Source organism: Sapajus apella, unplaced genomic scaffold, assembly GCF_009761245.1.
Source record: "Sapajus apella isolate SASKATOON/1434 unplaced genomic scaffold, GSC_monkey_1.0 scaffold33, whole genome shotgun sequence".
Lineage (NCBI taxonomy): Eukaryota > Metazoa > Chordata > Mammalia > Primates > Cebidae > Sapajus > Sapajus apella.
This window is the reverse complement of record NW_022436973.1, coordinates 10,181,829-10,208,884: the sequence shown is the minus strand read 5'-3', so window position 1 is coordinate 10,208,884 and position 27,056 is coordinate 10,181,829. Positions and strand designations below refer to the sequence as shown.

The 27,056-nt window shown below is 50.8% G+C and overlaps 1 protein-coding gene across 1 annotated transcript in view; it reads left to right on the top strand.

Moving 5' to 3' along the window:
* Positions 1 to 25,926, top strand: part of BPIFB4 (BPI fold containing family B member 4) — a 27,635-nt gene extending 1,709 nt beyond the window's left edge. Inside the window, exons 3-16 of the mRNA XM_032294894.1 lie at positions 116 to 635; positions 1,641 to 1,745; positions 2,752 to 2,895; positions 4,238 to 4,301; positions 4,751 to 4,811; positions 5,937 to 6,028; positions 7,552 to 7,752; positions 9,977 to 10,030; positions 12,447 to 12,617; positions 14,620 to 14,687; positions 17,449 to 17,491; positions 19,248 to 19,311; positions 22,005 to 22,081; positions 25,593 to 25,926. Of these exons, the coding sequence (XP_032150785.1) occupies positions 116 to 635; positions 1,641 to 1,745; positions 2,752 to 2,895; positions 4,238 to 4,301; positions 4,751 to 4,811; positions 5,937 to 6,028; positions 7,552 to 7,752; positions 9,977 to 10,030; positions 12,447 to 12,617; positions 14,620 to 14,687; positions 17,449 to 17,491; positions 19,248 to 19,311; positions 22,005 to 22,081; positions 25,593 to 25,616 (1,688 nt within the window). The 3' untranslated portion in view covers positions 25,617 to 25,926. The remainder of the gene's footprint in view (positions 1 to 115; positions 636 to 1,640; positions 1,746 to 2,751; positions 2,896 to 4,237; positions 4,302 to 4,750; positions 4,812 to 5,936; positions 6,029 to 7,551; positions 7,753 to 9,976; positions 10,031 to 12,446; positions 12,618 to 14,619; positions 14,688 to 17,448; positions 17,492 to 19,247; positions 19,312 to 22,004; positions 22,082 to 25,592) is intronic.
* Positions 25,927 to 27,056: the final 1,130 nt, after the last annotated feature.

Sequence of the window (27,056 nt, the reverse complement as noted above, 5' to 3'; positions counted from 1 at the left end):
GGTGGGGGGCTGCTGGGTGGCAGCGGTGGGGGGCTGCTGGGTGGCAGTGGTGGGGGGCTGCTGGGTGGTGGCCGACACCATTACAATGACTACAGACGCACTGAATTCCCCCGAGGTGTTGGTGGTATTCCCTACAATGACTTCCATGTCCGAGGCCCCCCCCCAGTATATACCAACGGCAAACAGCTTGGCGGTAATTATAAGTACGGTCACGTTGAGGGCAACGACAACGCTGCTCAGCTGGGGGGCAAATACCGATATGGTGAGATCCTTGAGTCTGATGGAAGCATCAGGGACCTCCGAAACGGTGGCTATCGCAGTGCCGAGAATGCATATGGCGGCCACAGGAGTGTCGGGCGATACAGGTCAGCTGAAGGGTCGGCACCTGTGGGCAGGCTTCACCGGCGAGAGCTGCGGCCTGGAGAAATCCCACCTGGTGTCGCCACTGGGGCGCTGGGCCCAGGTGGTTTGCTGGGCTCTGGAGGCATGCTGGCAGCCGATGGCATCTTGGCAGGCCAAGGTGGCCTGCTCGGCGGAGGTGGTCTCCTTGGTGACGGAGGACTTCTCGGAGGAGGGGGTGTCCTGGGCGTCCTCGGCGAGGGTGGCATCCTCAGCACCGTGCAAGGCATCACAGGGTAAGGAGGTGACGGGTTCTCTCCAGCAAGCCCTCATGGACCTCCAAATGGGGACCGTCACTCCTGGAAGCTGGGGTTGTGGGAAGGAAGGTCTTTGAGGCTTGGCCCCAGGATTGGACGTCTTAGGGGCCCCAAGTTATAGGGTTTGGGTCTTGGCATGAAACAGTCCTAAGTTTGACACCCAGTTCAACCTTGCATGTTTGTGTGTGACTTTGGGCCATTGATGTCATTTCTCTGAGCCTCAGTTTTCTCATCTGTAGAATGATCATCGTAAAACAGTGTAAGTGGAAAAGAGCCCGAGGGTTTTAAAACTGTACATATATGTCATAAGTTCTACAATCTCAGCCTGCTCCTCACAGTCAGCTTTTAATTTAGCAAATATCTAGAGCTCCTACTATGTGCAGGGTACTATGTTGGCACTGGGGATACGACCCAACGGTAAGCCAGAAAAGACACATTCCCTGTCCTCAACGGAGCTTGCAGGCTGATGGGGTGCATGGGCATTGATAAGAAGCCTAAAAATAATCATACAGTTTCAACAGTGGTGAGAAGTTCGTGGAGAAATAAGAATGTCTACAACGGGGAAGCTCACCTACCTAGGGACTTCAAGGGAGGCTTCCTGGAGGAAGAGGGCCTTAAGTTAAAATCTGAAGGATGTATAGAAGGGAACTAAGCAAGAGGAACCTATACGTATAGGAGGGAACCAGGCAAGAGGGGCAGGGATGAGCAGAGGGAATGGCATCTCGACATGCAGAGGAAAAGAAAAGATTCAAAGGAAATATACGGAACCTACACAGCAGGCCTCTGGACATTGGGATTATGTGGTGTGGCATTTTGCCTTAATTTCTCTGTTATCCACGTTCTGTCCTTGAACTGCAGGTGTCTGATGTCTTTAGAGCCAGCAGGAACAGACGGGGAGCAGAGAAAGGGAATGTGGGGGAGGGTGCCTGGTGAGTGGGTGGCAGTGTGGGTGGCCAGCTTCTCACCATTCTGTATCTCGAGCAGGCTGCGTATTGTGGAGCTGACCCTCCCTCGGGTGTCTGTGCGGCTCCTGCCTGGCGTGGGTGTCTACCTGAGCTTGTATACCCGTGTGGCCATCAACGGAAAGAGGTGCGTGCCCTTGGCCCTGGAAGGGTCCCCACCACCCCATGGCCCAGCCTCTGTATCCAGAACACAGAGACTAGGAAGACCGAAACTTTTGCCAGTGTATGCCCACAGACTTGGACCCAGGGCCGCCTGTCTGCAGTGAAAACAGCCTAGCTCAGTGGTTAAGCATTAAGATCTGGGAGGCTGGACCTGACGTGGTGGCTCACTCCTATCAACCCAGCACCTTGGGAGGCTGAGGCTGGTGGATCACCTGAAGTCAGGAGATCGAGACCAGCCTGGCTAGCATGGTGAAACTCCATCTCTACTAAAAATGCAAAAATTAGCTGGGCATGGTATTGGATGCCTGTAATCCCAGCTACTTGGGAGGCTGAGGCAGGAGAATTGCTTGAACCTGGGAGGTGGAGGTTACAGTGAGCCGAGACCTGCCATTGCACTCCAGCCTGGGCAACAAGACTGAAACTCCGTCTCTAAATAAATAAATAAAAAGTTCTGGGAGGCTGGAGTCAGGTGATAGCTTGGGTTTGAATCCTGACTCTCTCATAAGCTGTGTGACCTTGGGTCAGTCCCCCAATGTCACTGAACCTTAGTGCTCTCACTGGCAATGGGATAATGAGACCACTCCCTTTCCAGACTGTGGCTATGAATAAAGACAAGCAAAGTGTCCCGGAATAAGGCCTGCCACGCACTAGGCGCTGGAGGACCTCAGAGGGTGGGCTTCCGTGTGGACTGACCCCCGCAGGATGAGGTTGTGTCCACCAACCTAGACGACCGGGCAGTCACCTTGGAAACCAGAATGTGTGCTGGGCCCTGTTCCCAGCCTTTCCGCTTCTGCGCTGAGGGGGAGCCCATGTGACCTGAGGGACCGGGGAAGACTTCCGGTTCGGGTTCCTTAGAGATGAGCAAGGAGCATAACGGACGGCAGGATCGGCAAGGGCAGGCCTGGGTAGGGGCGAGCTCCTGGCAGCTGGGGGGTGACTCATGGTGTCCCTGGCCCCTTGGCCTCCTCCAGTCTCATCGGCTTCCTGGACATCGCAGTGGAAGTGAACATCACAGCCAAGGTCCGGCTGACCATGGACCGCACGGGTTATCCTCGGCTGGTCATTGAGCGATGTGACACCCTCCTGGGGGGCATCAAAGTCAAGCTGCTGCGAGGGTGAGTGCCTTGGGGGATGCTGGAGCAGTCTGTCTTTGGCAAACGACATGGCGGCGCCACCCCCAGGGTGAAACATTCTAATCGGGGCTTTATCTCAAGAAATTCTTCACTTTGCTGAATTGGCGCAGCACTAAACAGTCAGCTACAGCCTCAGAACGGGGAACCCAGGCAGTGCTCGGTGAGGGAGGGAGAGCAGGTGTCAAGAGGTCCAGCGGTCAGGGACACTTCGGTGTGGGATGGTCATGCCTCCTTTGTCTCCTCATCACCGCAGGTCCCTGGAAACAAATGCTTAGACTAAAAGTCTGTCTGCCCATCTATATATCTTGTCTACCATCGATTTTCCTCCTTAACTAACAGCTTGGGAGGGTTAGTTAAGAGCTGGCTGCAGTGGTGTGCACCTGTAGTCCCAGCTACTTGGGAGGCTGAAGCAGGAGGATTCTTGAGCCCGAGAATTCAAGGCTGCACTGAGTGGAGATTTTGCCACTGCACTTCAGCCTGGCCAGCAGAATGAGACCCTGTATCCTCTCTCATGGACCCACATGAGCACATTTTATCAGCCAGTATTTCTCATTCCCTTCTTTCCACAAACATTTACTGAGCACCTACTATGTACTAGACAGTGAGTTAGATGCTTAGATGAGTAAACACGTTCATTTTCCCTTTGGGAAGACAACACAAGCTTGCAGCAAATGGCCCATTTGAGGGTCAGATCAGCAGGTGGCAATGACTTTCGCAGTTAAAACTCAGCAACCGGTGGCTCACGCCTGTAATCCCAGTACTTTGGGAGGCCGAGGCAGGTGGATCACGAGGTCAAGAGATTGAGACCATCCTGGTCAACATGGTGAAACCCCGTCTCTACTAAAAATACAAAAAATCAGCTGGGCATGGTGGCACGTGCCTGTAATCCCAGCTACTCAGGAGGCTGAGGCAGGAGAATTGCCTGAACCCAGGAGGCGGAGGTTGCGGTGAGCCAAGATCATGCCATTGCACTCCAGCCTGGGTAACATGAGTGAAACTCTGTCTCAAAACAAAACAAAACAAAACAAAACAAAAAAACTCAGCAACATCCAAGGCTGGGCCTGGCCCATTGTAAAACTCAAGAAGCCTGGCTGTTGAATGAATGAATGAATGCATGCATGCATGAATTGCCAAGCAATTTGCCTGGGTGGCCTGTCTCGTCAGGCCAAAGTGAATGTACTCTGTCCTTCCAGCTTTTGGAACAATTTTCCTGCACTCAGCGGCTCTCACTGCTCAGAGCCTGGGCTCAGGACCCCAGGGTGGACAGCCTTGGTGACCCCCCATGGCTGCGAGCCGTGGCATCACCCTGCTCCTGTCTCCTTAGGCTTCTCCCCAACCTCGTGGACAATTTAGTGAACCGAGTCCTGGCCAACGTCCTGCCTGACTTGGTAAGAAGCTGTCCCAGGATGGGAGCAAGGGGCACAGGCTCCCCCCAGACCAAGGGGCCCGAGTCCAGTCTCCATCCCTGGGGGCATGTGGGTGACCCAGAGGGACAGAGAGAGCCAGAGGCTGGGGCATGTTCTTGGGGGGTCTGTGGAGGACCCTGAGGAACATGAAGGGGCAGATTAGTGAAGGGCTAAGGAGAGGGAGCTTGAGATTTGCACAGTTCCGGGTTTGAATCCCGGCTTGGGCACTTCCTAGCTGGGTAACAAGTCACATCTCCTTTCTGAACCTCAATTTTCCCATGTGTAAGTGGGGATTAGAGACAGTCTTCCCCACAGGGCTTTGGCAAGGACAGTGCCTGGTACAGAGCAAGCAGTCGGTACGTTTTAGCTGTTGTTACGCGTCCCCGACTCCCCGCAGCACACTGAGACTGTGTGCCGTTTCTCCCCTGCAGCTCTGCCCCATCGTGGACGTGGTGCTGGGTCTTGTCAATGACCAGCTGGGCCTCGTGGATTGTAAGTCCTTCCTGCTTTGCTTCACTGGCTGACATCTAAACCAGTGCCTGCTCTGGGCCCAGCTCTCGGGAAGGCACTGAGGACTGGGCCGTGTCTGGGAGGAGGGCTCAGCATGGTGGGGGCTGCAGACCTCCCCTTGGGCCCTTGAAGTGAGGTGTGGCTAATACCACAAGAGAGGCGCCGCCTGGCTTCCCCTCTTGCCCCCAAACTTCCCCCCAAGTACCAGAGGGAGGAGCTTCCACCGGGGTCTGGGAGGTGATGGCCTTGTCCTGGGAGTCAGGAAGCTGGGTCTGAGCCCCGGCTCTGCCTGGAAGCTGTGTGGACTTGGAGAGGCTCTTTCCAGTTTCCTCCTCTCTCAAATCTCCCAATTCACAGAGGCGCTGGAGAGTGACTAGCAGGAGAGACACTGTGGGGACTGACCAGGGCCTCAGAACCAGGCTCCACCAGCATCTCGGGTCCTGGATTTCTGAGTGAACATTCCTGAAAGCAAGCCTGCCTCGTATGGTCGTGCCATTTGTGCACTGCATGATTCCAGGGACCTCCTTTCACATAGATTACAGTGGAATGGCAGCACCTCAAATTGTGCAGTGCGCAACCTCCACAGCCACACAGGGCAGCCCTCTCTGATAGTGCTCCCATTTCTCTGGGACTCAAGGCAGTTTGAGAATGGCTTTCCAAGACAGGAAAATCTCCTTCCCTTTGTGACCAGAGATAAGGAAGGAAGAGCCCAGAAGGCAGGGCTGTTCGTGACACATTCGACTAAGCACCGCATTGTGGAACCCTGAATTCTTTCCTTGGTGCACAGCACTTCAGAGTTTACAAAACTCATCAACATTCAGGATATCATTGTACCCCCTCTCCCCTTGCCAACGTAGTCCCAGAGGTTACAGGAAACCCATTTTACGGAGGAGGCAACTGAGGTTCAAAGAAATGCAGTGACTTGCTTGGGTTCACACCAGCAGGAAGAGGCAGAGCTGGGATTCAAACCCAGAACTTTTGCTCTTTTCATGGTGTCTGGAGCTGGAGGCTGGACCCACCTCGTCCATCCCTCAGCCACAGTGTACAAGGAGGGAAGGCATCTGGATGGTGAGGGGACCTCCCTGTGACCCTCTCTCTTGCCTACAGCTCTGATTCCTCTGGGGATATTGGGAAGCATCCAGTACACCTTCTCCAGCCTCCCACTTGTGACTGGGGAATTCCTGGAGCTGGACCTCAACGTGAGTGCCGGGGGTTCAGGGCAAAGGGTGGTGGCCCTCCTCCCAAAGGCAGGGGTGTCCGTGAGGCTTTTCTGATTAGAAGAAGACCTTCTGGGAGCTGTGTTAGAAAACATGATCGTAGCCAACTTTCCCAGCTCCGGCTGTGTGCCAGGCACCTTCCACGTGCTTTGTGGCAATTAATTAATCTATCCTCATGGCAACCATAGGAGGCAGGCACTCTTTTTGAGGAAACTGAGGCAAAGAGAGGTTAAGCCACTTCGAGGTCACACAGCTAATAAGTGTGGATCTGGTGTCTGAACCCAGGCAATCGGGCTACTAGGTGCTAAAAGAGCTGCTGCAGTGGGATTGGGTGTCCTGGAGGGACAGCTGTGGCCAGAGGTGTGCTGTAAGCATTTAACCACCGGCTGTCCACGATTGAAAAAAAAAAGTCCTAATGTGTAGCACTTGCTGATTTCCATGCTCTCAAAACCCCCACCACGGACAGCTTCAAGTCACCAACGTGACGTCAGTGAACGCAGAGTTGGGAGGAGATGTGTGAAATACGATCTGGCCCCTCATTTTGTATGGGGCACACACACATAGGTACTTTCCCTAGGCTACACGAACACAGACACCTCCCCACTTGCTCCATCAGATACAGAGATGCACGTGCGCATCTGTGCTCCCGTGTATACAGGCGCACCTGGGCATGCACACTTAATAGATTCATAAACATGCATCCATTCAAGAGACATTCATTGGGCACCCACTGTATGCCAGGCTCTGGGCTGAGTACTAGAGGTAGAGTGATGAACAAGACCAAGTCTCTGCTCTGATTAGAATGTTTTGGAGGGGACAGACCATGAAGAATCACTCAAACAAATATGCAATTCTAAATCATGAGCACAGTGATCAAGGATCCAAGGCTATCAGAGCCTAAAGCAGGGGGTATATGATCTACCCAGAGAAGTCAAGGAGGGCTTCCTGGAGGAAGTGACCCTTGAGCTGAGAGCTGCCAGATGAGTGGAACTTAACAAGAGAAGAATGTGGGGAGGGAATATCCTGTGGGAAGGCCCTGTGGTGGGGGTGATGGTGTTGGGGGTTGGGGGAGACTGACAAAGCCCTGGTGACTGTGCAGAGGGAGGGTGACAGGCAGAGTGGCTTGAAGGCTGGAGAGGTCTCCTGGAGCAGATCACACAGCACCGTGTAGGCTGTGGAGGAGTCTGGTCTTGGAGGGAAGCTATGGCAGTGTGTATTGTGCGGATGCATACACATGCTAGTTCCTCACTGCAGGGCTGAGTTTGGAGAGGATCTGCCACACCACGGCCATCATCGTAAGTGACCATGAAGCAGGAACGGCAAAAGGTTCCATTACATCCTAAACTGAAGGAGAGTTGGGGCCATACACTGAAGAGTCACTCAGACTCAGTGGCTTTAACCAAAAATGGCTGCCTGGGGGCAGATTCAGGGCCTCACTCCGGTCTCCAACCTCCTTCTTTCCATCTTCTCCCTCCCCATGACCCCTTTCTTCTCTTCTCCCCCAGACATTGGTTGGGGAGGCCGGAGGAGGGCTCATCGACTACCCACTGGGGCGGCCAGCTATGTCTCCCAAGCCGATGCCAGAGCTGCCTCCCATGGGTGACAACACCAAGTCCCAGCTGGCCGTGTCTGCCAACTTCCTGGGCTCCGTGCTGACTCTGCTGCAGAAGCAGCACGCTCTGGACCTGGACATCACCAATGGCATGGTGAGTCACTGCTCCACTGCGGGGAGGCGGCTGGGCGGCAAACAGCTGGCGGTGACCCTTCTCAGTCCCCACGGGAATTTGCTGTGAAGTGAGAACTGCAGATGGTTCATCCCTTGACTCACCTCCAGCTCATGGGTGCATCAGTTACATGAGTGCTTGCTAAAGTGCGGTGCTTGGGAGGATTTCAGGTGGGCCACAGACGTGACACACAACAGCATCAATTCCCACAATGAGAAAGTTGCTCCCTATTCAATTCTATTTAATTTTATTTCAATTGTTTTTAAAAAGCATAACATATATTCACATATATGTACCTCATTATAAATGTCCCGAATGCTTTCATTTGGTGAACACTAATACCTAAGTGACAAATGACACATAAATAGCACCCTTAGCTGTGCTCCAGAGTCATTTTCTTTCCAAACCTTTTCTTTCGAAAAATTTTAAGCCTTCGGAAAAGTTACAAAATGCTACAACTGATGGACATATATGCTTCACATGCATTCATTAGTTAAAAATTTGCCAGTTTCGTATCTATCTATGCATCTATTCACCTTCCTACCCACCCACCCCTCCACCCATCAACCCACCTATCCACCCACCCGCCCATTCATCCACCCATACATCCGTCTATTTATTTATCCAACCTATCATTCATTCATTCATATATCCATCTATTCATCCACCAATCCCTCCATCTATCTAGCCATTCATCCACCCAGTCGTCCACTAATCAAACACCCACCCATTCATCCACCAATTCATCCATCTATCCATCAGTTTACTTATCCATCCACCTATCCACACATCCACCCACCCATCCACCATTAACCCATCTATCTATCCACTCATCCACCCTTCCATCCATCCATCAACCAACCATTCATCTATCCATTCATCCACCTATCCTCTCACCCACCCACTCACCAATGTACCCATCAACCCACTCATCTACCCATCCACTAATCCATCCATCTATCCATTTTTCTATCCATCCAACCATTTATTCATCCATCCATCCATCCATCCACCAATCCATCCATCCATTTGTATGTCCATTCACCCACTCACCCATTATCAATCTGACTGTCTGTCTGCCTTCCTGCCTGTCTGTCTGTCTACCTGTCCATCTATCCTATCTGTTGTTGAACAATTTGAGTTTTTGGAGACATCATGACATTTCATTCCATAAGCTTCACTGTGTATCTCCTAAGAACAAGACATTCTCCACAAAACCATCATACAAATGATGCCAACATTTGCTTCCATTGAGAGAAAAGTCTCCACTTGATGTCCGTGTGTAGTTAGCCCTCTCTTGCATTTGTCAGGGTCCCCTTTTTAACTAAGAGAGAACAGAGCTCATGTCCAGCGCTCTCCACAGGCAGTGATATCCATGCGGAAGGTCATGGCATTGTTTTGTTTTTATTGTATTTGGTTTGCAGTTGCCATCTCTGTCAAGTGGTATTGGCTTTCCATTTTTAGTATTTGAGGTCATAAGAAGTAAGTCAATTTAAAGAAGATGCTAAGTAAATAATAGCATAGGTGGTTCAAGGATGTAGCAGAAGTCATGAATTTAGTGGACATTGAATTATGCAAATGGGCTTGATGCTGCTCTCCTTGTTTTAATAAAGAATAACACTTATTTATTTATTTAGAGATGGAGTCTTGCTCTGTCACCCAGGCTGCAGTGCAGTGTCGCAATCTCGGCTCACTGCAACCTCTGCCTCCCAGGTTCAAGCAATTCTCCTCTCTCAGCCTCCGGAGTAGCTGGAATTAGAGAGGTGCACCATCATGCCTGGCTAATTTTTGTGTTTTTAGTAGAGGCGGGTTTTCACCATGTTGGCCAGGCTGGTCTGGAACTCCTGACCTCAAGTGGTCCACCCGCCTCGGCCTCCCAAAGTGCTGGGATTACAGGCGTGAGCCACCACACACAGCCAAGAATAACATTTTTAGAGGAGAAATATTCAGGTTTTGCCTGCTGTTCTTTGAGACAGTCCTTGGTCAGCTTAAGTCAGCCCAGGCCATTTAACCACAAACCAGCGCCCATGGCCTGCATGGCGGTGATGGCTGGATAGGTAGGGCCTCCCCCCGCAGGGGTCTTCAAGCGGGAGAAGATGCCCTGCTGGGTGTCGTAAAGCATGTGGGAGTTTAATCACTGTATTAGCAACTCCTGTCTGTACCCATAGCCCCCAGAACTCACGTGGTCCTTCTTCTTGTCCTATAGTTTGAAGAGCTTCCTCCACTTACCACAGCCACACTGGGAGCCCTGATCCCCAAGGTATGTGAGGTGGGCGGGTCCCACTGCCTTCAGCCTCATTATCTATCTTGTTGTTTGAGAAACTGGATTGGAAGGGAAGATTCTCAGCGCTGGGGTGGGGTGCTCTACCCCCAATCCTTGCTTGGAAATGCAGTGACAGTGACAAGGGCTTGCAGGCTAGACCCCCATGGGTGGGGGTTGGGGGCACACAGAAGGTTGAGGTGGAAAGACCCTGAATTCTATGGGTGATCGATATAGGTCTTATCCTGGCCTGGCCACTTCCCTTGCTGTGTGACTTTGGGCAAGAGTCTTAACATCTCTGAGCCTTAGCTTCCTCATCTGTCAAAAAAAGCTGCTGCCACCGATTCCACAGGTTATCATGGGAAGGTAAATGAGATGATGTGTGTAGATACACAATTCCTCTCTCTGAGCCTCGGTTTTCTCATCTGGAAAACCGAGTAACAGTGCTTACTTCACAGGGTGGCTGTGGACCTGGGGTCTGCACCCAGGCAAGGAGCGGGCATTTGATCAATGTTAACACTTATTACTGTTGTTAATAATTACACGTTGTTTCATTTACAAAAAGAGCAAGTGTGTGTTTGTCCAATTAGTGGCCACATAGAGTTGGAGCAAAGGCCTTTCCCACCCCGGTTCTGGCCGCAGCTCTGGTTCTGGGCCTATTGCTTGCACGTGGAAGCAAAGGGCGCTGTTCCTAGTAAGCGTCATGCAGGTGCGAAGGATGGCTGTGATCTCTGGCCGTTGTAGAATTTACCTCTCTTCTGCCCGCCCTGTGTAGTCCTGGGTGGAATTCAAAGGCTCTAGTGGGAGACCAAACGCAACACGTGGTCACTATCGCCCCCATGTGGCCACAAGTTGAACATCAGAAGCCTCATTCTCGAATGTGGTAACAGTGGCCGCTCCAGCCAGCAGGTGGACCCCTCAATTGACTGCACCTTTTATTTACTGGGTCACTTCCTATGTGCACTACACTTTACAGCTTATGAAATTGTTTTTTAAAATATATTTTTCTTTCTTTTTTTTTTGAGGCAGCCTTACTATGTGAGAGTCTTGCTGTGTCACCCAGGCTGGAGTGCAGTGGTGTGATCTCAGCAACCTCCACCTCCCAGGTTCAAGCAATTCCCCTGCCTCAGCTTCCTGAGTAGCTGGGATTACAGGTGCCTGCCATCACGCCCGGCTAATTTTGTATTTTGAGTAAAGATGAGGTTTCACTATGTTGGCCAGGCTGGTCTCGAACTCCTGACTTCAAGAGATCCGCCCACCTCAGCTTCCCAAAGTGCTGGGAGTATAGGCATGAGCCACAGTGCCAGGTCAGAATATACTTTTTCATTTGGTTCTAATCATTCCCTCCATCCGCTGGACCAGAGAGGAGGAGCACACTATTTACAGATGGGGAAACAGAGGCTCAGAGAGGTCACATGATCAGGCAGAGCTGGGGTAGAACAGGGGTTACCGGCGTGCACCATCATGCCTGGCTAACTTTTGTCTTTTTAGTAGAGGTGGGTTTTCACCACGTTGGCCAGGCTGTTCTAGAACTCCTGACCTCAAGTGATCCAGTGGCGCTGGGCCTGCAGCAGGAGGATTCAGGCTGGACACAGCAATGTGTCCTGGAGACCTGGACTGCACGGAGTTACCAGGAGAGGGGACGTCCTCCCATTTCTTTTAAAAGTAATATTGTGGTTTTGCCCATCTCCCTATGGTCAGTTAACATATTTAAAATATGCATTTTTGGTAAGCCAGTTATTTGGTAAATACGGCAAACTGTCATTTTACGAATTGTCCCTTTAGTAAATTAGCTTTCATGGAATCAAACTGCAGCAAACAAGCTCAAGCCTCTCCAGCAATCCGGGCCAGGGGGCAGCCTGTGCCTTGCCTGGAACCTCCCTGTGGGATTCTCCAGGTGTGGACGTCTCACTCTGAAACAGTGTTCAGAGTGGGGGCCCGGGCTCTAAGCACACAGACCTGCACCGGAATCTTAACTTTCCTCCGGGCCTTGGACAATTTCCTTGGCATTCCCCTCTGAGGCCCCGTTTTCTCATCCATAACGTGAAGAAAAAAAATACTCCATGGTTGTTGTCATGATTGAATGAAATTAAGAATGTCCATTCAGCACCTGGCCGGCATTCCCGGGAGACCCCATTCCACTCAGCACCAGGTTTTGAGCATTTCCAGGTGTCAGGCATTGAGCCTGAATCTTGCCGGCATGATCACAGTGAATTCTCCCAGTAACCCCATGTGCAAGGCTCGGAGAGGGCAGCTCCTTTCCCAGTGCTCACGGTGGGTCAGTGGCTTTGCCTGTGGTTTGTTGGATTCAAGCAACAGGACACCTCGGTGCTCTGTGTTTAGAGGTTGGCTGACAACCTCCTGGGTACCTCCTATGCTAAGGGCCCCGCCCGCCTGGCCTGGTGCCTGCCCACAGGTGTTCCAGCAGTATCCCGAGTCCTGCCCACTTATCATCAGGATCCAGGTGCCGAACCCCCCATCTGTGACACTGCAGAAGGACAAGGCACTGGTGGAGGTGTTGGCCACTGCCGAGATCATGGTCTCCCAGCCCAATGACGTGGAGACCACCATCTGCCTCATTGACGTGGTGAGTGTCCGGAGGTACCGGGGCCCCCAGCTGGGCCTCAAGACAGAACCACATGATCTCCTGGAGCCCAAAGACCCCTTCAAGTCCCCACAGTCCCCACTAGCATGGCTACAAGCCCAACTTTGGGGCCAGAAGCTCTAGCCCAAATCCGGCCTTTGCCCTTCTAGCCGTGTGACTTTGGGCAAGTCCCCCCTATCTCTGGGTGGAATGTTAACTGTCCTGCTGGCCTTGGACAATTTGCTTGGCATTTCCCTCTGAGCCCCAGTTTTCTCATCTGTAACACAGAGAGAAAATACCACATGGGGTTGTCGTGATGATTGAATGAAATTGAGACTGATTTTCTCCTCTACCACAGGGGGGTGGCAGGAAGGCGTTAGTAAGATGCTCAGAGCAGGGCCTGACATGCCCTAAAGGCTGCCAAAGTGTTAGCTGCTTTTATTCTCACAGGTTGTATCTACCCCAGTATGCGGCCAAGTCAGCCTCTGTCATTCATTTGGCAATGTTTATTGAGCACCTACTATGTGTTATGCTTTCTACATGATGCTGGGGAAAGGGGAAACAGGAGAGATGGTTCCAGCTCTCTTGTCCCAGTACCTAGCAGGGGACAGATACAAATACAACAATTTTCACAATTATTTCATAGAAAGGAATCTTCTTAAAATGTGAACCATGGCTCACACCTGTAAACCTAGCTCTTTGAGAGGCTGAGGTGGGTGGATCACTTGAGGCCAGAAGTTTGAGACCAGCCTGGTCGACATGGTGAAACTCCATCTCTACTAAAAATACAAAAATTAGTCGGGTGTGGTGGTGCACACCTGTAGTCCTAGCTACTTGGGAGGCTGAGGCATGAGAATCGCTTAAACCCAGGAGGCGGAGGCTACAGTGAGCCGAGATCGTGCCACTGCACTCCAGCCTGGGTGACAGAGCAAGATTCTGTCTCAAAAAAAAAAAAAAGAAAGTGAACCATATTCCTCCTCTGCATTCCTTCAATCCTGAAATAAAATCCAGTCTCCTGACAATGGCCCACAAAGTCCTCATGAGCATCCCCTCATCACCTCTGGGCTCCTCAGTGTTCCTCCTACATATCAGGCACCGTCTGACCTCAGAGCCTTTGCACATGCTGTTCCCTCTGCCTGGAATGCTCTTCCCCTAGGTATCTGCATGGCTCACTTCCTTATTTTTTTTTTTTTCCTTTGAGACAGAGTCTCACTCTGTGGTGACACCCTAGGCTAGAATCTAGCTTAGGACCCAGCACATAGTAGATGCTCAGTAAACACTGGTCAGAGGAATGTGTTAAATGCCATTTCCCCCACCATGGTTAAGGCTTCAGGCTTCAGACTCAGATACTTGAGACTCTGGTCCCACCTGCTGTCTTCCTGCTAGCCCCTCCTACTCCCCAGAGCTCGAGACCAAATAAGTCACCTCTAATTGGAAATCAGGCGCTCTAGGCTGGAGCATGCCAAGCCACGAAGTATGGGGGATCTTGTGGGGCCTTATAAGATGGGAGGTTTAAAGGGTCAGTTCTAACCCAGGAGTGGGAATGGCTGTCCCAAGCTGTCCCCCATCGATTAGCCTCTACCATGTGGAGATTTTGCATCAGCAGCCCAGAGGCTTGTATGAGCCAGCCCGGCATCCTGCAATGACTCCTGCTGCCCCAGGGGTGCCACCCTGACTCCTGCCCAGCCCACAGCTCTGCCTGGTTTGGCCACATTCCAGTCCATCCTCACGAACCGTCTCACCTCCTTGCTCTCTGGGCTCCTGTTTACCTCTCTAATGCCAACCGAACTCCTTCCCTCCAGAGGGTGTGCAAATCCATTACATGGTGCGTGTTAAGCAGGAATCTCAGGCTTATAAAAGGTCGGAGCCAGGTCCCGGGAAACAACCTGCTCTCATGCTCAGGGTTAAAGGAGCCCTAGCTAGCACCCAGCACACAATGAGCCCTCGGCAAGCACCGGCCAAGACATGATGGCAGTGACGTCTTTCTCCTTTCCTTTCCCTCCAGGACACTGAGCTCATGGCCTCGTTTTCCGTAGAAGGAGATAAGCTCATGATTGATGCCAAGCTGGACAAGTAAGGGGCTGTGCTGCCTTGGGGTCCTGCCTGGGCTGGTGCTGCTCACACAGGAGCCACCAGGGAGTGGGTACAGGTCTCCTGTGTGGATGTCAGGGCTGGGTAAACCCAAGAAGCTGCAAAGGTGATGACAGCTCATGCCTGCCAAGACCACTGTCACAAGCCAGGCAGGGTGGGTGAGGTCATGAACTTAGAAAGAAACTGCTGCCCAAAACCACAGCTCAGTGATGATAAAGCTGCTGGGGGCCGGCACGGGAGCTCATGCCTGTCATCTCGGCGCTTTCGGAGGCCGAAGCCGGAGGACTGATTGAGGCCAGGAGTTTGAGATCAGACTGAGAAATGTAGCAAGCCTCCATCTCTACAAAAATAGAAAAATTACCTGGGCATAGGTGCACACTTGTAGTCCTAGAAAACCTTAGCCGGGTGGGGCATCATGTGCCTGTCATCCCAGCTACTCAGGAGGCTGAGGCAGGAGCCCAGGAGCTCGAGGTTGTGGTGAGCTATGATTGTGCCACTGCATGCCAGCCTGGGCAACAGAGCGAGACCCTGTTTCTAAGTCATAATAATGAGGAGGAGAAGGGGGGAAGAACACTGTGATGATGGCCTACCAGGCTCTGCTTTAGGCACTTGATAGCACGTCTTATCTCCCCTCCGATGGTCCCAGTGGAAGTCAGGGCTATCATTCTCCCTTTGTAGGGAGAAAGCTAGGGCTGGAAACGGTGGATTCAGTCACCCAGGGCCACCCAGCAAGTGTACAGAGGGGCTGTGACGCAACCCAGGTTCGTGTGACCTGCTGCACTGGATGGGTACAATCACGAGCTTTGGAGCTAAGCAATGTGGGTTCAAATCCTTACGTGATGACTGAGTCACTGTGTGACACTGGCCGACCAACTTCACCTCTGAGCCTCAGTTTTCTCATCTGAAAATGGGGATAATAGTCACCACATCATAGGATTCATAAAAAGAATAATTATTATTCATTGGATGCTTTCTGTGTGCCAGGTATTTGGCTAAGTCCTAGATGTGCCTTCATTTCATTCTTTCTTTATTTTTTCCTTTGAGACAGGGGCTTGCTCTGTGGCCCTGTCATGGAGTGCAGTCATGGCTCACTGCAGCCTTGACCCCCCCCAGCTCAAGCAATCCTCCCACCTCAGCCTCCCAAGTAGCTGCCATTACAGGTGTGCGCCACCACACCCCGCTAATTTTTGTATTTTTAGTAGAGATGGGGTTTTGCCACGTTGGCCAGCCTGGTCTTGAACTCCTGGGCTCAAGAGATCTGCCCGCCTTGGCCTCCCAAAGTTCTGAGATTATGGGCATGAGCCACGGTGCCTGGCCTTCCTTTAATTCTTGCTATCAGCCTCTGGAAATAAGTACTATCATTATTTCCATTTCAAGATTAATTAAGGTCATATGTAAAATTTGTAGCACGTGACTAGATCATTGTAAGCTTTTCTTTTACAAGCAATATTTCTTAAGCCCACTAATGGCAGTCACTCATGATTAATATGGGGCACGTCAGAGACATCCAGGAGCTCCCAACGAGGCCAGACTCAGCCTGTGGCCTGGATGAGGACTAGGGGCCAGCTCTGCACAGAGATGGGGGTCTCCCGCAGAGAGAAGCGCAGGCCAGCTTAGCAGAGAGGAAAAGGGCACAGACACTGTGGGGCGTGGTGGCAGAGGGGAGAGAGGGCTGGGAGAGGAAGTCAGGAAGGACGAAAACATGTCCAAAGCGGAGAGTCTTCCTTCCTTAGAAGGTGCCTTTATTGGCGGGGTGCCGTGGCTCACGCCTGTAGTTCCAGCACTTTGGGAGGCCGAGGCAGGTGGATCACCTGAGGTCAGGAGTTGGAGACCAGCTGACCAACACGGTGAAACCCCGTCTCTACTAAAAATACAAAAATTAGCCGGGTGTGGTGGCCGGCACCTGTAGTCCCAGCTACTCGGGAGGCTGAGACAGGAGAATTGCTTGAACCTGGGAGGCAGAGGCTGCAATGAGTTGAGATTGTGGTACTGCACTCCAGCCTGTGCCATGGAGCAAGACTCTGTCTCAAAAAAAAAAAAAAAAAGAAGGTGCCTTTTATTTCCCTCCTGCTGGACACTGAGCTGATGCTGCTGAACAGCCCCGAACAGTTTCCGTACCACGGGCAAGCCCGGTCTGGCCTCTCTCGGGTAGGACTGTCAGTTGCAGGTGAGATTCGGGTGCAGCAAGACTGAGGCCTTTACAGTGCAGAGCGAGACCTCAAACCCAGGCCTCGGCCTCTCGTCTCTGAACAGCACAACAGCGAGAGTGCAGGTTGCAGGTGCGAGGCTGGGCCCTCCCTGCCTGGCTCCGCCGCTGCAGCGTTACCCTGGAGCCTCAGGCTCCTGCTCCGCGGGATCACTGGAAGGATTGATTACAGAAGGCGGTGGCAATCACGCTTGCGCGCTTTTCGCAAATACCGCCTTTAGTCCTAGCAGCCGCCCACTTTGCAGATGAGGAAACTGAGGCATAGAAAGGGGAAACTACTTTGACTAAGGTCACACAGCCAGTAGGTGGCCAAGCTATGATTTGAGCCTTCGCTGTATGGTGCATGAAGCCCTTAGCGTCGTGTCTGCTGTGTAGTTAGCTGGGCATGTGAGAGCCAGCATTGTTTTTATTAAATCCCTGCAGATGGAGGGTGTTGGCGAGGACAGGGGAGGGGCTGCTCACGATTTGTCACAATGGAAGGGCCTTATGATTTGCAGGCAGTCCCTGCTTCTCACAGGCTGTTTTCTTCATCTGCAGGACCAGCCTCAATCTCAGAACCTCAAACGTGGGCAACTTTGATGTAAGTACCACTCAGGTCCCAGGGCGAGATCTTCTGGGAAGGAGCCCAGGATGGGTCTTCTGGGAATGGTGTTCCTGTGAGGCTGGCTGGGCGTGGGGAGTTTGCAAATTCCAAAGGGTTCGCGTCAACACAGCCCTCATTTTGCAGACGGCCAGATGGAGAAACTGAGGCCCGCAGGCAAGTGAGGGACAGAAAACAGACTTGCAGCTCCTTCTGCTCTGCCTCGGGCGCTGTCCCATGTTAACTGGCTGCTCCATGGGGGGCCACTTCAGGGTAGGGAGGCATGGTGGCAGCTTGTCCTACGGGACCCCTTTCCTCCTGGAGTTAGGAACCCACTGACCCCTGTGTATCCTTGGGCAATACCAACCCCCTCTGAGCCTCAGTTTCCCCATCTGTAAAATGAATAAAATTTGACTTCATTTCTAATCACTCTTATATCCCCTAAGTTGTGGAATTCTGCTTTTCCAAGGGTCCAGGAATCTGAGATGGTCACTTTCTAGGGTTGGGTCCTGTTTTATCTCTTTGGTCACTCCTGGACCCCCCACCCCCCCCCTAAGGCTTCAAAAACCCTTTTTTTTTGGCGTTTTTTTTTTTTTTTTTTTCCTTTTTATAAATTGACAACTAAGCAACTGCTAGCTTTCTGGGACGAGCTTGGATGAGATTTCCACATGTGCAGAAAAAGTCAAACCCATTCATTTTGTTGCTTATTTCATAGCTTTTCTAAACCAAAAAGCTGCAGCCTGTGAAGCCGGTCTCACCAGCTTCATTCGATAGAGGAGAAGCTGCCCAAGGCTTCCCAGCTGGCTGGGGCAGAGTTGGGACTAGAACTGAAATCTCTGGACTCCAAGTGGAGAACGGGGTTGACAGAGTGAAATCACTGAATATTTATGAAGCTAGAGAGATGTGCCCTAGGCACTGAATTATGCTCTTTTTCCCTTGTAATGAGGTTTTCTCATTTAACCCTTACCACCTTGTTATGATTTGGGTATTATTATTAAGCTCATTTTTCCAAATAAGGAAGGTAAGCTCGTGTGACTCGCCCAAGGCAACAGAGCCGGGAAGAGGCCCTGCCGGAGAGTGAGCCCACGTGCTCACGCTGTGCAGATCGGAGTGTCAGGCGTTTTACATACAGGGGCTTATGTCTGATTTTTATAACCACCCTATGAGGCAAGGGTTACTCACTCCCATTTTCAGATGTGGCAACCAAGCCTTAGAGAAGTTAAGGGTGGTAACGTAGGAAAAGGTTCAAGGCCAGGAGTTTGACGTGGTCTACCCACCGTCCTCACTGTATCCTTGCAAACTCAGCTCACTGACCCATTTTACAGCTGAGGAAGCTGAGGATTAGCGAAGTGATGGAGCCTGCCCAGAGGCCCACAGAGGCTGAGCTGGGAGGGAAAACTGGGGTGTTGTCTCCAGGGCCATTAGGTCTTCTTTGATGCCATGACAGTGCCGTCGGGGCCAGGCTGCCCTGAACCTGGTGCTCTGGGCCTCCCTCAATCCCTGCTTCATAGGGCCCTTGGACCAGCACCGACGGTGGGCCTCAGCTTGCCAATCTCCACGATGTGCAAGTGGATGGGGGGGCACCTTAAGGCTGCCAGTGAGGAATCCTGGGGTCCCAGGGGTTCTGACTGCCAGGATCCAGACTCTCCCAGAGCCGTTCTGTGTCTCCATCTTGAGCCAGGGGAGCAGACCCAAGGGGCCCTCTGGAGCTGAGCAACCCCCCTGCCTGGGCTCAGCCCTCCTTCTTCCTCTGCAGATCAGCCTCATGGAGGTGCTGGTGGAGAAGATTTTCAACCTGGCATTCATGCCCGCGATGAACGGTGAGAGCGGGTGCCTGTCCCTCTCTGGGGACTTGTGGCTTGGGGTCTGGGGAGTACCGGCTTGCTGGGCATGCTGGAGATGCCTCTATCCCATCGCAATAGTATTTCTGAGCGCTGCCTTTGAAGTGTGTTGATGACAGCCTCCAAATGTACATGTTGTTCCCAAAGCTCTGTCACCTTCCTTATTTGCTTCTTTCCTGCTTGGCTGATCATTTTCTTTTTCTGATTATCTATGAAAATTCTGATTATATATGAACATTATATGTGTGCAAATTTTAGAAAGTGTAGAACAATCAAACCTCCCAGAGAAAATGAATTTCAACATTTGAATACATTTCTTTCTAAACTCTTTTTTCCCCATTCTTTCCCATATGATTGAGATATTTCCTGACTCATATTTAAACATGTGTTTCTATTTAATTATAATTATACGGGAACTACAGGAATACGTTCTTATTGTGAAAAGTTCCATTGGCACAGGTAAGGCTAAGGTTGCTCTCACCACACCCCCGAGTCCTCCCCCTGGGCAGCCATATCGAGTTAGGAGGTTTTCTTGTCTGGCTTTATAAACGGAGCAGACTGGGCTTACTTTGCTCTCTGTGGCGTCTCGGGAGTGTTACTGTGAAGGCTGCTGGTTGAACTGTGGGGGTCACCGGTCCTCACACACGGGGACTAGAACCCCTTCCCAAGCCCTCTCCCAGGCCGTTGGACCCCAGGCTCTCCCACTCCTGCTTCCTGGATGAGAAGTCAAGGGAGGCTGGCTCGTCCCAGCTGATGTCATCAGCTACACCAGAGGGGGTTCTTTTGGAGTGATCTTGATGTCAAACAATCCCTTGTTCTGGACCCTGTGGCCAGAGGAGGCTGAGTCTCACTGGTGGGGAAAGTGGTGGTTCCTCCGTGAGACAGGATGGGGTCAGAAGCTGGGCTGGGCCGACCTGATCACTAAGAGTGGTGTGAACTTGGAGGCGAGCCCTTTAATCACACTGAAATGCAATTCACCATTTTCAAAAATGAGAGCTTGCACTAGGTCTGTATCCCCAAAGTGAGCTCCATAAAGCGGTCCCACAAAACACCCCGCAAAAAGAGTTCCACGGCTGAGCAAGCTTGGGAAGTGCTGAAGATATTCCCACGGGGTCGATTCAGTGTCCTTGGCTTTTTGAAAATCCTGCTGGAAAAGGGAAGCCTGTTAAATTTCACTTAATTTACTTCCCCCATCCACCCTTTCCTACCCCACTTCTTTCTTTTCTCTCTTGCTTCTTGCTCTCTTTCTAGAACGGTAGTTAGCAGGTTTACTTAGGCTCTGACAATCTGAAGACAAACAGCACATCCCATGGCAGCCAGTCGTTGGGGCTCCACGTGCACCTTTCCATTACTTCACTCCACAAACATCTGCCATCTCCTCTGTGACCGGGCAAAGGGCTGGTGGATGCTGGGGACATGGTTCTTTTTCTTTTTTGAGACAAAGTCTCACTCTGTGGCCCAGGTTGGAGTGTGGTGTGCAGTGGCACGATCTCAGCTCACTGCAACCTCCACCTCCCGGGTTCAATAGATTTTCCTGCCTCAGCCTCCTACGTAGCTGGGATCACAAGCATGCACCACCATGCCCAGCTAATTTTTGTATTTTAAATAGAGACAGGTTTTCGCCATGTTAGCCAGGCTGGTCTCAAACTCCTGAACTCAGGTGATCCACCCACCTCGGCCTCCCAAAGGGGCACAGTTCTTGCCTTCAAAGAACTCAGAATGTGGTGGGAGTGACAGATACAGAAACACAGACTTAATATTTGATGGTTTCTCTAACTGAGCAGTTCAGAAGTGGGATGGGGGTGCTTCAGGAGCCTAGAGTTGTTTGGGGGCCAGAAAGCCTCACAGAGGAGGTGACATCTGAACAGTCTCAGGGAGGACTCAGAACTCACCAGGGATGTGATGGTAAGAGAATATGCGCCAGGCGGGAGGGACTGCAAGGACAAAGGCCTAGAGGCATAAAAGAAATTGCCAGGGCTGGGTGCGGGGTTTACATCTGTCATCCCAGCACTTTGGGAGGCTGAGGCAGGTGGATCCTCTGAGGTCAGGAGTTCGAGACCAGCCTGATCAATATGGTGAAACCCCATCTCTACTAAAAATACAAAAATTAGCCAGGTGGCAGGAGCCTGTAATCCCAGCTACTCAGGAGGCTGAGGCAGGAGAATTGCTTGAACCCAGGAGACAGAGGTTGCAGTGGGCCAAGATTGAGTGTCTGCACTCCAGCCTAGGCGACAGAGTGAAACTCCATCAAAAAAAAAAAGAAAAAGAAATTACTGGGCATGAGCACCGTGGCACATGCCTGTAATCTCAGCACCTTGAGAGGCCAAGGTAGGAGCAGATCGCCTGAGGTCAGGAGTTCAAGGTCAGCTTGGCCAACATAGTAAAACCCTGTCTCTACTAAAAAAACAAAAAACAAAAATTAGGCGTACTGGCGCATACCTATAATCCCAGCTACTCGGGAGGCTGAGGCAGGAGAATCACTTGAACCTGGGAGGTGGAGGTTGCAGTGAGCTGAGATTGTGCCACTACACTCTAGCCCAGGCAACAGAGTGAGATTCTGTCTCAAACAAAGAAAAAAGAAATTGCCAATCTTCTTGCAAATACTGCTGGCTTCTGGTGAGACCAACACCTCTTGGCCCACTGATCATGTCTGACTGTTCTTTGTTTTACAGCTGTGCTGGGTTCTGGGGTCCCTCTCCCCAAAATCCTCAACATCGACTTCAGCAATGCAGACATTGACGTGTTGGAGGTAAGAGGTGCTCAAGCTCCATGCTGCTTTCCTTCCCTGCCCTTTGCTCGTCACCTTTGACCACTGCATTCAGGCCAGGAACTGGGAAGAGGAACAGAAGAGGAGGGAAAGGAAGGAAACAGGGTTCTCTTCCTTCCAAGTATGGGGCTGAGGGAACAAGGGACAGAGCTGTCAAGGATCCTTGAAGGACGCTCACGCATTCACAGTCTTATGTAGCCCTCGCCACAGGTGTCATTGCTGCCATCTTACTGATGGGAGAACGGGGGCTCAAGGCAGTGAAGGGCTTACCCAAAATAGAATGTGATGTAGTTCATAGGAGAAACATTTATTGAGCACCTACTATGTGCCAGGCACTGTGCAGGGGCCTGGGGATCCAGCAGTGAGCAATGATCCCCAGTCCCTGCAAAGCTCTCTCAGCCCAATGGGGAGACGGCCTTTAGGCGAATATTCCTGAAGCAATTGGCTAATTATAATCATGGCAGGTGCTTTGACTTTCAAACGCAGGGGCTCTTGTTTCCACTATAAAAACCACCCATGCTCATTATCTGAAATTTGGAAAATATGGAAAAGATTAAACAAACATGTATGCATACACACACACACACAATCCAGCAGTTACCCCTGAAAACATTTTGCTGCTTTTCATTCCAGTCTTTCTGGAGTTTTATTTTTAAACATGGCTTTGCTCAGGAAATCAGCAGAGCAGTGGGGTTAAAGAACGAGGCTTGAAGCCCCGTGACCCAGGTTCAAATCCTAACTCTGTCAGTTTCCAGCTGGGTGACCCTGGGCTAGTTACTTAACCTCTCTGAGCCTCCATTTTTTTCCTCTATAAAAAAAGACTAATCATAGTACCTACCTGTAGGGCTGCTTTTAGGAAAAAATGGGATTCTGTGTGTAACGTGCCTAGCACAGGCCTGGCATGTAATAAGCATTTCTGGAAGTGTCCACCATTATAAATACCATCATTATCATAAAGGATGCTGCAGGGAACATCTCAACGCACAAACTGTTTCTTGATTCTAGATTGAGTTCCTTGGAACAAACTCCCAGAAATGGAATGAATGGGGCCTTTGTGCCAGATTGACAGTTTCCTTGCCAAAGGAAATTGCCCCTCACATTCATGCCAGGCTTGGACCTTGCCCAGGGAATAGCACCCTTCCCACATTAGGGGCACAGTCAAGGGAGGTGGACAATGACCTCGATGGGCAGTGTGGGCAGGGCTCAGATGCAGGTTCTGGGACAGTCCCCACTCCTGGTCCTGTCTCTTGAGATCCCGCAGGGCCTCAGCACTGCTTTGAGCCTCAGTTTCCTCATCTGAAAATGGGGAACAATAATGCCCACCTCATACATTTTCTGGTGAGAAATTAAACGAGATATGGCATTTTATTATAAAATGTTATGATTCACTTAAACAAAGGGTTTAGGAAACATGAACAGGATTGCCACAGGTTCATCTTCATCATCATCATCTCTGCTGTTTACTGAGATTCAGTGCCCCATGCACAGGTGTTCACGGATTTGGCCTTACCACAGCCCTGGTTGATGTTCGCCCTCACGTAAGAGATGAAAGGACTTGAGTATCAGACAGGGTAGGTCACTTGCTCAGGGTCACCCAGCTGGTGAGAAGTTAGAGTTTCCACCGAAAGGCTGTGAAGCAGCTCAAGTCAGAGGCTCTGAGTGGGGCCGTGCTGCACCCTCCCTGCCCCCCGGGCCTTTCTGAAATGGGTGGCAATGAATTTTTCTTTCCTGAACGCTTGCATATTTTCATATCAAAACACATATCATTTTATTATAAATGATGTGTCTTATTTTCCTCCTTTATATTCTGGTAAAGGAATGATACTGGTTTTTAAGATATATGTATACACAGGTTATGGAATCTGTGAACCTTATTCCAGAATGATAAGGGAGATAACACAAATACCTGTAATAAAATGTGTAATGGGTGTCGGGTTTGAAAGGTTTAAAGAAAACCTCAGTCCCAGGCTCGGCCCTGTAGGCCCCCTGTAAACGGCAGTTGCTCTCATTATTATTATTATAGAGGTTTAGCCATTTATTCTGACTTTTTATTTTGAAATAATTTTAGATGCACAGAAGGTTGCAAACATAGTACAGAGAGTTCCAGAATATCCTTCTCCCAGCTTCCCCTAATGTTAGCATCTTACATAACTGAAAACGATGATCAAAACCCGGAAATGAACATCGGTACAAAACCATGAGCGCTCTGCAGATGTTCTCTCGTTTCCCCTCTGTTGCCTTTGGTCAAGGACCCCCTCTTGCATTCTGCTGTCACGTCTCTTTACAGTCTTGCACTGTGGGACAGTTCCTCACCTTCTCCTCGTGTTTCATGACCGTGACATTTTCCATGAGTCTGGCCCGTTTTGTGTGATGCACCCTGGATTTGACGGACACTTGTTTTCATGATTGGATTGAAGTTTTGTATTTTTGGCAAGAACACCACAGAAGTGACGCTGTCCTCAATGCATCTTTTCAGGGGGTGCCAATGATCATGTGACTTATTCCTGGAGGTGTCCACTTTGCTTGCTGAAGGCGTTTCTTCACTGTACAATTACTATTTTCCTCTTTGTGACTAATCAATCTCTTGTGAGGAGGTACCTGGAGACCATGAAAATATCCTGTTTCTCATTAGACTTTCTCCCACTAATTTCTGCCATTCAGTGTTCACGATTTTGCCTGCAACTGTTAGGACCGCGGCGCGCAGCTAATGGCGATATTCTGGTTCTCTCATTCCTTTTACATGTGTCAGCTGGAATTCCACTGAGGAAGAGCTGTCCCTTCTCCTCCATATATTTATTGATTCATTTAATTATTTGTTTCTGTCGATAGAGACTCATGAATATTTCTTTTGGTCTATGGGTTATCGTCTCTTACTTTTATTATTTATTTTGTTGAAGAATTTTTTTTTTTTTTTTGAGTTGGAGTTTGGCTTCTGTCGTCCAGGCTGGAGTGCAATGGCACGATCTCGGCTCACTGCAACCTCCGCCTCCCGGGTTCAAGCAATTCTCATGCCTCAGGCTCCCAAGTAGCTGGGACTACAGGCATGCACCACCACACCGGGCTAATTTTGTATTTTTAGTAGAGACAGGGTTTCAGCATGTTGGCCAGGCCGCTCTCAAACTCCTGACCTCGGGTGACCCGCCTGCCTCTGCCTCCCAAAACACTGGGATTACAGGTGCGTGCCTGGCCAAAGAATTTTTTTTTTTTAATTTGTGAAAACTCAATTTTGGAAGACTGTGAAGAGGGACTCAGGCCTACTTCTCTTATTTGGGGGAATAAGGGGACTGGAAGTGTCTTGCCCAAGGTCCTCTGTCCAGGGCAAGGTGATGACACGGCCAGGTGCTCCCTGGGGCCATGTGAACCCCTTCACTGCTGCTATTTAGAGTTACTGCTTCCAAGAAACGTGACCAGCCAGATCTGTAGGCGGGTGAGTAACGAGGCTCTAGCCAGAGCCTCCCCACCCATCACCGGCTTCTGTGTTCTGCCATCCAAGGACCTTCTGGTGCTGAGCGCGTGAGTGACAGAGGCAGAGACGCTGCTGCAGCCAGAAGAAGCTGGAACCAGTCCCAGAGAGGCTCGGCCTGGACACAGTCCCCTGCCCAGAGTCCCCTCAGCCTCCATGACAGGTCCCACCCTGGCCCCCCAACCCTCTCCCTCCCTTGCCTCAACTCTGAGAAAGGACCCAGCCTCTGCCGGGTTGGCAAACAGTACCTTCCATGGTCAGCCCAACAGGAGGAGGGGAGTCACCTTGGGTGACACCTCTCAGACCCCATGCTGACAGCACGTTGAGTATCTCACTTTCAATAAAAGGCTCCACTTTCCCTGCACTTGTGATGAGTTTCCATGAAGGACCCTCCCTCAGGGTCTGGGTGGTTTGGTTTTTTTTTTTCCTTCTTTGGCTGCGTCCGGGCACTTGGCAGTTGTAGCTACAGCTGGGAGGAGGATGGTCCCTCTGGGGACAGCGGGGAAGTGGCCTGCCTCTTCATATTAAAACAACCACACAGCATCCACAGAGAGGTTCCCCGCCCCCAGGACAGCTCCGTACCTCGCTGCTCTCAACTCTGGCATCAGAGGTGATTAAAGCACAGGAGTTTTGGAGTCGTGAGGATGAAGTTCATGTCCCAACTCTCTCGCTTGGTTGTGCGACTTGATGAGGTCCTTAGTCTTTCTTCTTTTTTTTTTCTGAGACAGAGTCTCGCACTGTTGCCCAGGCTGCAGTGCAGTGGTGCGATCTCACCTCACTACAGTCTCCACCTCCTGGGTTTAAGCAATTCTCCTGCCTCAGCCTCCCTAGTAGCTGGGACTACAGGCATGAGCCGTCACACCCAACTATTTTTTTTTTTGTATTTTTAGTAGAGACAGGGTTTCACCATGTTGGCCCGGATGGTCTTGATCTCCTGACCTCGTGATCTGCCTACCTCGGCCTCCCAAAGTGCTGGTATTACAGGCATGAGCCACTGTGCCTGGCCGGTCCTTAGTCTTTCTGAACCTCAATCTTCCCATCTGTAAAATGGATGATAATAATTATTATTATACTCCAAAATGAGTGTGAGGATATTAAATAAGATCATGTATTTCTGAGGTGCTTAGCACTGAGGCTGACATGCAGTAGGTGCTCAATATGTGCTCACTGTGGTTAGTAACAGAGTCCACTAATTCCTAAAGTGTGAGCTCGTGGAACCCCTTATCTCCAGTCAAACTGAGGACAAAGAGGGGTCCTTGGCATGCCTCTTGGCCAAGACAGTGCCCAGGGCACCCCTCCCAGGGACAGTGCCACATCTCCCTATAGAGTCCTGGGGCACATTCCGGGCAGTTTAGGAGAGTTATTTGATCCCAGTCTTTGGGGCATGCAGGAATACTGAAGTCCCTTTTACATAATTCAGATATTTCTTTCCTCCTAGTGATTTTTAAAAAGATTTTTTTCATGTCTTGTTTGTTTTCTTTTATTTAAATGTCA